Here is a 13,001-nt window from a genome sequence, read left to right as displayed (position 1 = left end):
TCATTACCATGGTGATGCAATTCACTGACAAGTATTCTAGTGAAGCCCTTGGTGTTACGAATCTCTTCGTCGTCTCAGGAGGAGTAGGAAGGATCGGACCAATATGCAGCGTGGTGTCGATGTTACTTTATTAGCACTGAACACACAAAACAAAATAACAAAGTGAATGGAAGAAACGAAACAGTTCTGTAAGGTGACATACACTAAACAGAAAACAACCCCCCCCCCCCCCCAAAGGTGCGGACTCCGGCCGCTAAACCTAACCCCATAGGGGAGGGTCTAGGTGGGCATCTGTCCGTGGTGGCGGCTCTGGCGTGGGACGTGGACCCCACTCCACCATAGTCTTGGCCCACTTAAGTGGCGCCCTTGGAGCGGTGCCCCTCGCCGCCGACCTCGGACTGGGGACCCTTGCAGCGGGCCCCGAATAGATGGGAGATTCTGGCAGCGTCAGACAGGCGGGAGACTCCGGCAGCGCCGGCGTGAAGGGCGACTGGCAGCGCCGGAGTGAAGGGCAATTCTGGCAGCGCCGGAGTGAAGGGCAATTCTGGCAGCGCCGGAGTGAAGGGCGACTCTGGCAGCGCCGGAGTGAAGGGCGACTCTGGCAGCTCCTGACGGACGGGCGGCTTTGGCAGCTCCTGACTGACGGGCGGCTCTGGCAGCTCCTGACTGACGGGCGGCTCTGGCAGCTCCTGACTGACAGGCGGCTCTGGCAGCTCAGGAAAGACTTACCCAGAAAGACTCATAGCTGTAATCACTGCCAAAGGTTATTCTAACATGTATTGACTCAGAGGTGTGAATACTTATGTAAATTATATGTTTCTGTATTTCATTTTCAATACATTTGCAAACATTTCTAAAAACAAGTTTTCACCTTGTTATGTGCTGTTGTGTGAGAAAAAAATATATTTAGGAATCAGGCTGTAACACAACAAAATGTGGAATAAGTTAAGGAATATGAATACTTTCTGAAGGCACTGTAACTCTTCAGAATATTAGTCAGATTCAAAGGATGTGTCATATTCAAAGGCAGGTCCAGTTCTATCGTACAGCTATGGTGTTGTCCTTCTATTTGGCCCTATTGTTGTGTTTTGCGATGCCAACCATCTCTGACTCACCCTCCAAAAGCAGAAGAAGACGTGGGTGGCATTGTGATAGGTATAGATAACTGGCCCAGACACACACACTCGCACACACACACACACACACACACACACACACACACACACACACACACACACACACACACACACACACACACACACATGCTCACACACATACACACACGCTCACACATACACACACACGCACACACACACACACACACACACACACACACACACACACACATGCTCACACACATACACACACGCTCACACATACACACACACACACGCACACACACACACACACACACACACACACACACACACACACACACACGGTCACACACACACACACACACACACACACACACACACAAACAGGCAGATATTAATCACCCAGTCTGACTCATCAATACATGGTCCCTCTGTTTTTAAACCCTTCTGATCTTGAGGAATCATGGAGACAAAAAGAAAGGGAGAAGACGAGGAGGGGAGAGGGGGATATAGGGTAGGAACCTCGGACCATTATCTAGACTAGGCCATAAAGACAGCCATTATCTAGACTAGACCATATAGACAGCCATTATCTAGACTAGACCATAAAGACAGCCATTATCTAGACTAGACCATATAGACAGCCATTATCTAGACTAGACCATATAGACAGCCATTATCTAGACTAGACCATATAGACAGCCATTATCTAGACTAGACCATATAGACAGCCATTAAAAGCTCTTAGAACATAGAGTCTCCGACATACATGTTGTGACAGGACCATAATAGGCCCTGATCACTAAGCTAGATGGAAATAGGATGTTGTCATCACCATTGTGATGCAATTCATTGACAAGGATTCTAGTGAAGAAATTGTTTATATAAGGCAAACGGGTCACACAGAGATTCAATCCACCAGTGCCATCTGACCTCTCAAATGGCCACCACATTCTAACATGAACTGACATCAGCATCCCCTTTCTAGCAGGCATCATACACCCGTGAACCCAAACAAGTCTGGGTTGAACATTTCTGACATATTTATGAGCTCTCACTCCAAATGTAAAATATGCTCCTGCAACGTCTATAGAAGAACACCGTAGGAACAGTAACAATTGGATACAATAATCTTCCATGGGAGCCTACATCGGTTCTCTCCTACTTGAGGACCAATGACGTAGGTCTGGAGAAAGACATACATTCTAAATGTCCTCAGTCAATTACAGTCAAAGTATTTATGATATGTCAAAAAATACAAAGGCAGCTAAAAATAGACGGTGATGGAAATAAATCTGGCGAATAACAGCAGTGTGTGTGTGTTTGTAACTGTGTGTGTGTGTATATGTGAGTGTCTTTTTTTGTGTGTGTGTGTCTGTGACATATCGCTGCTGGAACATGAGTGGATTATCTGCACATTTTACATGGCCAGCACATATAATATGGCCAGCACATATAACATGGTCAGCACATATTACATGGCCAGCACATATAATATGGCCAGCACATATAACATGGCCAGCACATATAACATGGTCAGCACATATAACATGGTCAGCACATATAACATGGTCAGCACATATAACATGGTCAGCACATATTACATGGTCAGCACATATTAAATGGCCAGCACATATTACATGGCCAGCACATATAACATGGCCAGCACATATAACATGGCCAGCACATATAACATGGTCAGCACATTTTACATGGCCAGCACATATAACATGGTCAGCACATATAACATGGCCAGCACACATAACATGGTCAGCACATATAACATGGCCAGCACATATGACATGGCCAGCACATATAAAATGGTCAGCACATTTTACATGGTCAGCACATATTACATGACCAGCACATATTACAAGGCCAGCACATATTACATGGCCAGCACACATAACATGGCCAGCACACATAACATGGTCAGCACACATAACATGGTCAGCACATATAACACGGTCAGCACATATAACATGGCCAGCACATATAACATGACCAGCACATATAACATGGCCAGCACATATTACAAGGCCAGCACATATTACATGGCCAGCACACATAACATGGCCAGCACACATAACATGGTCAGCACACATAACATGGTCAGCACATATAACATGGTCAGCACATATAACATGGTCAGCACATATAACATGGTCAGCACCCATAACATGGTCAGCACATATAACATGACCAGCACATATTACAAGGCCAGCACATATTACATGGCCAGCACATATTACATGGTCAGCACATATAACATGGCCAGCACATATTACATGGTCAGCACATATAACATGGCCAGCACATATAACATGGTCAGCACATATAACATGGTCAGCACATATAACATGGTCAGCACCCATAACATGGTCAGCACATATAACATGACCAGCACATATTACAAGGCCAGCACATATTACATGGCCAGCACATATTACATGGTCAGCACATATAACATGGCCAGCACATATTACATGGTCAGCACATATAACATGGCCAGCACATATAATATGGCCAGCACACATAACATGGCCAGCACACATAACATGGTCAGCACACATAACATGGTCAGCACATATAACATGACCAGCACATATAACATGGTCAGCACATATAACATGGTCAGCACATATTACATGGTCAGCACATATAACATGGCCAGCACATATAACATGGTCAGCACATATAACATGGCCAGCACATATAACATGACCAGCACATATAACATGGCCAGCACATATTACAAGGCCAGCACATATTACATGGCCAGCACACATAACATGGCCAGCACACATAACATGGTCAGCACACATAACATGGTCAGCACATATAACATGGTCAGCACATATAACATGGTCAGCACATATAACATGGTCAGCACATATAACATGGTCAGCACCCATAACATGGTCAGCACATATAACATGACCAGCACATATTACAAGGCCAGCACATATTACATGGCCAGCACATATTACATGGTCAGCACATATAACATGGCCAGCACATATTACATGGTCAGCACATATAACATGGCCAGCACATATAACATGGCCAGCACACATAACATGGCCAGCACACATAACATGGTCAGCACACATAACATGGTCAGCACATATAACATGACCAGCACATATAACATGGTCAGCACATATAACATGGTCAGCACATATTACATGGTCAGCACATATAACATGGCCAGCACATATAACATGGTCAGCACATATAACATGGTCAGCACATATAACATGACCAGCACATATAACATGGTCAGCACACATAACATGGCCAGCACACATAACATGGTCAGCACATATAACATGGTCAGCACATATAACATGGTCAGCACATATAACATGGTCAGCACATATAACATGGTCAGCACATATTACATGGTCAGCACAAATAACATGGTCAGCACATATTACATGGTCAGCACATATAACATGGTCAGCACATATTACATGGTCAGCACATATAACATGGTCAGCACATATTACATGGTCAGCACATATTACATGGTCAGCACATATAACATGGTCAGCACATATAACATGGTCAGCACATATTACATGGTCAGCACATATAACATGGTCAGCACATATTACATGGTCAGCACATATTACATGGTCAGCACATATAACATGGCCAGCACATATAACATGGTCAGCACATATAACATGGTCAGCACATATAACATGACCAGCACATATAACATGGTCAGCACACATAACATGGCCAGCACACATAACATGGTCAGCACATATAACATGGTCAGCACATATAACATGGTCAGCACATATAACATGGTCAGCACATATAACATGGTCAGCACATATTACATGGTCAGCACAAATAACATGGTCAGCACATATTACATGGTCAGCACATATAACATGGTCAGCACATATTACATGGTCAGCACATATAACATGGTCAGCACATATTACATGGTCAGCACATATTACATGGTCAGCACATATAACATGGTCAGCACATATAACATGGTCAGCACATATTACATGGTCAGCACATATAACATGGTCAGCACATATTACATGGTCAGCACATATTACATGGTCAGCACATATAACATGGCCAGCACATATTACATGGCCAGCACACATAACATGGCCAGCACATATAACATGGCCAGCACATATAAATGGTCAGCACATATAACATGGCCAGCACACATAACATGGCCAGCACATATAACATGGCCAGCACACATAACATGGCCAGCACACATAACATGGTCAGCACACATAACATGGTCAGCACATATAACATGGTCAGCACATATTACATGGTCAGCACATATTACATGACCAGCACATATTACAAGGCCAGCACATATTACATGGCCAGCACACATAACATGGCCAGCACACATAACATGGTCAGCACACATAACATGGTCAGCACATATAACACGGTCAGCACATATAACATGGCCAGCACATATAACATGACCAGCACATATAACATGACCAGTACATATTACAAGGCCAGCACATATTACATGGCCAGCACACATAACATGGCCAGCACACATAACATGGTCAGCACATATAACATGGTCAGCACATATAACATGGTCAGCACATATAACATGGTCAGCACATATAACATGGTCAGCACATATAACATGGTCAGCACCCATAACATGGTCAGCACATATAACATGACCAGCACATATTACAAGGCCAGCACATATTACATGGCCAGCACATATTACATGGTCAGCACATACAACATGGCCAGCACATATTACATGGTCAGCACATATAACATGGCCAGCACATATAACATGGCCAGCACACATAACATGGCCAGCACACATAACATGGTCAGCACACATAACATGGTCAGCACATATAACATGACCAGCACATATAACATGGTCAGCACATATAACATGGTCAGCACATATTACATGGTCAGCACATATAACATGGCCAGCACATATAACATGGTCAGCACATATAACATGGTCAGCACATATAACATGACCAGCACATATAACATGGTCAGCACACATAACATGGCCAGCACACATAACATGGTCAGCACATATAACATGGTCAGCACATATAACATGGTCAGCACATATAACATGGTCTGCACATATAACATGGTCAGCACATATTACATGGTCAGCACATATAACATGGTCAGCACATATAACATGGTCAGCACATATTACATGGTCAGCACATATAACATGGTCAGCACATATTACATGGTCAGCACATATTACATGGTCAGCACATATAACATGGCCAGCACATATTACATGGCCAGCACACATAACATGGCCAGCACATATAACATGGCCAGCACATATAACATGGTCAGCACATATAACATGGCCAGCACACATAACATGGCCAGCACATATAACATGGCCAGCACATATAACATGGTCAGCACACATAACATGGCCAGCACACATAACATGGTCAGCACACATAACATGGTCAGCACATATAACATGGTCAGCACATATAACACGAAGCAGAACAATCAGTTCCTCTGATATAGAGACTGATGCTGGTTATTTTATCTTGTCTGGTTACAGCCTCAGATCTCTGTATCCTCCTTATCCTGCTCACAGGGGAGAGGGGCCCAGGCTGTCCCAAATGATACCCTATTCCCTTTATAGTGCACTACTTTTGACTAAGGACCATAGGCTCTGGTCAAAAGTAGTGCACTATGAAAGGAATAGGGTACCATTTGGGACGTAACCCAGTCTTGCAGCATGATCACTGGTTACCATACCATCTCCATCACAAGCCTAGCATCTCTGTCTGGCAGAAACGTCATCCGGCCAGCAATGATCTGGATACCTACTGTAAAGTTATTCAGAAACAGATCGATCTACACTGAACAAAAATATAAATGCAACATGCAACAATTTCTAAGATTTTACTGAGTTACTGTACAGTTCATATAAGGAAATCAGTCAATTGAAATATAATTCATTAGGCACTAGTCTATGGGAATGACTGGGAATACAGTATATGCATCTGTTGGTCACAGACACCTTAAAAAAAAAGTAGGGGCGTGGATCAGAAAACCAGTCAGTATCTGGGGTGACCACCATTTTCCTCATGCAGCGTTACACATCTCCTTCTCATAGAGTTGATCAGGCTGTTGATTGTGGCCTGTGGAATGTTGTCCCTCTCCTCATCAATGGCTGTGCAAAGTTGCTGGATATTGGTGGGACCTGGAACACGCTGTTGTACACATAAATGCAGAGCATCCCAAACATGCTCAATGAGTGACATGTCTGGTGATTAGGCAGTCCATGGAAGAACTAGGACATTTTCAGCTTCCAGGAATTGTGTACAGATCCTTGCGACACGGGGCCATGCATTATCATACTGAAACATGAGGTGATGGCGGCGGCTGAGGGCACGTCAATGTTCCTCAGGATATCGTCATGGTATCTCTGTGCTTTCAAATTGCCATCGATAAAATTAAATTGTGTATGTTGTCCGTAGCTTATGCCTGTCCATAACATTACCCCACCGCCACAATGGGGCACTCTGTTCACTACGTTGACATCAGCAAATCACTCACCAACACAACGCCATACACACTGTTTGCCATCTGCCCTGTACAGCTGAAACCAGGATTAATCCGTGAAGAGCACACTTCTCCAGTGGCCATGGAAGGTGAGCATTTGCCTACTTTAGTCAGTTAAGACCCTGGTGAGGACGAGGAGCACACAGATGATCTTCCCTGAGACCGTTTCGGACATTTTGTGGAGAATAATGGTTTTGCAAACCCATAGTTTCATCAGCTGTTTGGGTGGCTGGACTCACACGATCCCACAGGTGAAGAAGCCGGATGTGGAGGTCCTGGGCTGGTGTGGTTAAAATGGGTCTGCGGTTGTGAGGCCGGTTGGATGTGCTGCCAAATTCTTTAAAACGACTTTGGAGGCAGCTTATGGTAGAGAAATGAACAGTCAATTATCTGGCAATAGCTCTGGTTGACATTCCTGCATTCAGCATGCAAATTGCACGCTCCCTCAAAACTTAAGATATCTGTGGTATTGTGTTGTGTGGCAAAACTGCACATTTTAGAGTGGCCTTTTATTGTCCCCAGCACAAAGTGCTCCTGTGTAATAATCATGCTGTTTAATCAGCTTCTTGATATGCCACACCTGTCAGGTGGATGGATTATCTTGGTAAATGAGAAATGCTCACTAACAGGGATGTAAACACATTTGTTCACAAAATTTGAGAGAAATAAGCTTTTTGTGCATATGGAACATTTCTGGGAACTTTTATTTCAGCTCATGAAACATGGGACCAACACTTTACATGTTGGGCGTGTATTTTTTGTTCAGTATAGGTAGCACCAGCTGGCTTTCTAAGCTGTAATACTAAGACTACATGTGTGTCCTCCTGTTCAGATTGAGAGTGGCTGGGGATTTCAGCCATAGAGCTATATGGATTAGAGCTAAATTCCAACTGTCCTGGCCCACTGCTGTAGAGAAAGAACCAGTTTGATGCTCTCATAGAGGGCGACTGATACAGTGAACTGACTGACTGGCTGACTGAGTGGCTAACCGAGTGGCTTACTGACTGACTGATTCACTGAGTGGATGGATGACTGACTGACTGACTGACTGAGTGGCTGACTGACTGAGTGGCGGACTAACTGACGGACAGACTGACTGGCTTACTAACTACCTGACTGACTGACTAACTGACTGGCTTCCTAACTGACTGACTGACTGACTAACTGACTGGCTTCCTAACTGACTGACTGACTAACTGACTGGCTTCCTAACTGACTGACTGACTGACTAACTGACTGGCTTCCTAACTGACTGACTGAGTGGCTGAGTGCTTTTCTCCTCTTCTTTTCTGCAGTTGCTGTTTCCAGCTGAGATAAAGACTAGTTACCCACAATATACTCTATAATGATGTTAGCATTGGGGCTACCAGCTGGGTTTGGGAGAGGTGGGGAACAGAGAGGGGGGGAAGGAAGGGCAGAAGTTAAGGATAAAAGGAGGAGTAGAGAAAATAAGGGGGAGACGGAGGAAAGAGAGGGAAAGGGAGGGGAGAAGTGAGATGGAGAGAAGGAGGAGACGAGAGAGAAGGAACATGGGAAGGAAAAAGAGAGAGAGGGGGGGATTGGTAGCACTGGAGACTAAAGGTCTGACTGTAAAATAGAACAGACATTGTGCATCGTACTCTGTTTCACAGAATGATGTAAACGAATGATGTAAACAAAAAGCTCATTCCTGCTACTCGACACATTCTCAGTGAGAGATGCACGAGAACAGAAAGAGACTCCAAATATGATCACTCAAATGTAACTCCCCTACACAAGTATCTACTCCAGATCGGTAAACTGCAGAAGTCAAAGTGTTCTCCCCTTTCTCTCCCTCTAACACACAGACTGGGAATCTCTTCCTCTAACACACAGACTGGGAATCTCTTTCTCTAACACACAGACTGGGAATCTTTTCCTCTAACACACAGACGGGGAATCTCTTCCTCTAACATACAGCCTGGGAATCTCTCCTTCTAACACAGACTGGGAATCTCTCCCCCTAACACAAAGACTGGGAATCTATCCCTCTAACTCACAGACTGGAAATCCCTCCCTCTAGCACACAGACTGGGAATCTCTCGCTCTAACACACAGACTAAGAATCTCTCCCTCTAACACACAGACTGGGAATCTCTCCCTCTAACACACAGACGGGGAATCTCTCCCTCTAACACACAGACTGGGAATCTCTCCCTCTAACACACATACTGGGGCTTGCTCTGCACCCACTGGGCAGAGGAAGGCCAAAGACGATGATGTCACCACCAAAACAATGCCTCATTCAGCTAGGGGCGGGCGGGCAGGAAGCAGGCTCTCGCTTAAACGACAACATCTGCAGAAACAGAGAGAGAGTGCGAGACAGAGAGAGAGACAGAGAGAGAGAGAGAAAGAGAGAGAGAGAGAGAGGGAGAAAGATAGAGAGAGAGAGAGACAGACAGAGACAGAGACAGAGAGAGAGAGAGATGCTCTCTTTGAGAACTATGGCTCATAAATACACTGAGCATGTATGATTTTTTTCTCTCCCACCATTCTGGAATCCATAATGGAATTCAGAATGATCTCTAATGCAATCAGTTCTAGAATTCACCACAACAGCAGCCTTTAGAATTCTGTCTGTCAGACTTTCTAGAAAGAGGCACTTAGCTCCATGATATCCTGCACTGATTCAGAAGTGGAACACCAAGTGATCAGCAGAACAGTTAAACAGTATCCCAGCAGACTGCAGTGATCTCTGACAATCTGACACTGTTTGAAACATTAGACCCAGAGACTGTGGTCCTGTGGGGATAGTAGAATGGCTCCTGACCTATGTCCAGGTCTCATGTTCCCATGTGTTTCACATTACCACGCTACACTAGTGGCTGAGTGGAGCTAGAAGACATGAGAGAACATAGCTATGTGATAATGGACCTAGTTGACAAATTGAAAGGTTTTTGACATGAACTCAGACTCAAGTATTTCATTGTATATGAACTAGATCTAGCATGCTCTCTCTGGGAGTTGATTACGTATAGTATTTAGTGTAAGTATTTTGTGTAAATTGAGTGTGCTGTGCATAATCTCAACTCTAATGTCTAAATAAACCTCCATATCCTGCAGCATTGGACCTGTAAGCCCAGCCAGACACAACCAGTGGGAGGAGGACGATATGAACAGAACTATCCCCTGAGACACCCAGCCAGACCCCTCTGCTAATGAACCTCAGCCTGCCTGGTCATCTCACTCATGCCCCCTGCTGGATGAGGCTGGGACCAGTAGAGGCTTAATTACAGGACATTACACTGTAGTTTGAAGTCCCTTTAACTCCCAAGTGAGCTTCACTAGACATGCTTTAGTAGTGGATAGGCCAGAGACTTTTCTAGGATGATGTCTGAGTTCTGCACTTTGATACACCTAAATCAAGCCTGCTTTCATGGTAGACAACCAGACACAACCTGTGAAACCTACCACTGACCCACTCAACCTAACCCTAACCCTAGTCATAACCCTAGCCTTAACCCTAGCTTCAAGTCCACACCCTGGCTCAACCCTAACCCTAGCCATTACCCTAAACCTAGCCACAACCACAACGCTAACCCTCAACCACAACCCTAACTTTAGCTTCAAGTTCACATCCCGGCTCAAATCTAACCCTAGCCATTACCCTTACCATTACCCTTACCTTAACTCACTCAACCTACCATGTTTTCCCACTGCTTTGCCCCTACCTTGCTCTCTTACCTCATTGAGTTGGGTATGGCTCCAGAGCCCTCCACTCCCCCCTGGGTGTCTGTATGAAACCCATTAGGGATGTCCCACCGGCCAGGCTGGCTCAGTACAAACTCTGACCTCGTCCCGGTGATGGTGGTCCTTAGTGGGCTTCCTCCAGGTCCAGGCCCAGGCCCCTCAGCACTCTCCCCAGCCTCAGGCTCTCCTTGCTGGGCCTCGGTTCCAGCCTCACTCCCCTCCTGCTCCATGACGGTGGCTAGTTCTAGCTCCAGTGGCTCAGGGCTCTGAAGGAAGGACCTCTGCTGAATAAGGGGGGTGAGTGGCGCCTCGAAGCTGACGCAGCTGTCTGTCTCGTCTGTGAGTGACAGGACATCCAGAGAGTCCAGACTACTGTAGCACGTCCCCCCGCGGAGAAGCGCAGACTCAACGATACGCTCAAACGTCGAGCTAAAGCCGTCCTTGTTGTCCACCGTGTTCTTCTCCCTCTCGCCCTCCCCCTCTACCTCATCTTCCTCTTCCTCCCTCTCTATGGCCACAGCGTGCTCCACGATGCGTTCAAACACAGAGCTGAAACTGTCCTGGTTACCTCTCCCATCCCCATCCCCATCCCCCTCCTCCTCCTCCTCCTCCTCTTCCTCCACCTCTGTGTCCGCCAGCTCTACGAAACACTCGAAGGTGGAGCTGAACGTGTCCAGGTGTTCCTGGATGACCTCTACTAAGCCGCATCCTTCTACCTCATCTTCATCCTCTTCATCATCCTCCTCTTCATGCCCTTCGATTCCGTTCTCAGGTCTTATCCCGTTCTCCAGCCTGTATGGAGAACATGGAGTATCATCAGAATACAACTTTTATAAAACAGCTACATATTAAACTACACACTCACCCTCCGCATTAACACACTCATCTCAGTCTGTTGACAGATGTTCTATAAATGATCCGACCTATACATTCACTCATGACCACACTAGTCAAGGTCTGCTCACGTCTGTTGTACTGATCTGATTATGTCCAGAGACTGCGGTGGGTCTGGTAAGTCCTGGTCCTCTTCCTGGTTCTCAGGTGGTGGTGGTGGTGGTGTTAACTCCTGGTCCTCCTCCTCCTCCTCTCCTTCCTCCTCCTCCTCACAGCTGGGCTTGCAGGCTGGTTCTGCCTCATCCGTGGCCTCTGTGTTCATGTTATCCCCCTCCTTCTCCACCTCCTCCACTCTCTCTAGTTCTCCATCTGTCTGACCATCCTCTGAATCTATCCTCTCATCCCCCAGCCCATCTTCTTCATCACTTGTCTCTGCCATACTCTCTCTCTCTTCATGCACCTCTCCTTCTCCCTGCATCACTTGTTCCACTCCCTCACCTACCTCATCACCCTCTCCCTTTCCACTTTCCCCACCTTCTCTTTCTCTGTGTACTTCCCCTTCTACCGTAACACTTCCCTCCCCTTCCTCCTCATTGGTCCCCTCTATCCCCTCCACCTTCACCTCCAGACCTGACTCCTCTGAAGGGTGAGCTGGGGTCACCCCCTGGATGTCTGGGGGTGTAGTGGGTTCAGTCTGGTGTGGTCCCTGCCCCTCCTGGGTCATGGTGCCTGGTTGTGGGGGGGGGTCGTCTGGGG

General features: G+C 45.9%; 1 protein-coding gene across 1 annotated transcript in view; it reads right to left on the bottom strand.

Moving 5' to 3' along the window:
- The window catches only part of LOC139366441 (pleckstrin and Sec7 domain containing 2), a 30,223-nt gene extending 17,454 nt beyond the window's left edge, over positions 1-12,769 (bottom strand). Inside the window, exons 1-2 of the mRNA XM_071103926.1 lie at positions 12,377-12,769; positions 11,406-12,203 (exon numbers count right to left, since the gene is read on the bottom strand). Of these exons, the coding sequence (XP_070960027.1) occupies positions 11,406-12,203; positions 12,377-12,723 (1,145 nt within the window). The 5' untranslated portion in view covers positions 12,724-12,769. The remainder of the gene's footprint in view (positions 1-11,405; positions 12,204-12,376) is intronic.
- Between the last annotated feature and the right edge of the window lie 232 nt (positions 12,770-13,001).

This window comes from Oncorhynchus clarkii, chromosome 14 (genome assembly GCF_045791955.1).
Source record: "Oncorhynchus clarkii lewisi isolate Uvic-CL-2024 chromosome 14, UVic_Ocla_1.0, whole genome shotgun sequence".
Taxonomy (NCBI): domain Eukaryota; kingdom Metazoa; phylum Chordata; class Actinopteri; order Salmoniformes; family Salmonidae; genus Oncorhynchus; species Oncorhynchus clarkii.
Note: the sequence above shows the minus strand (reverse complement) of the source record. Positions and strands in the feature narration are given on the sequence as shown.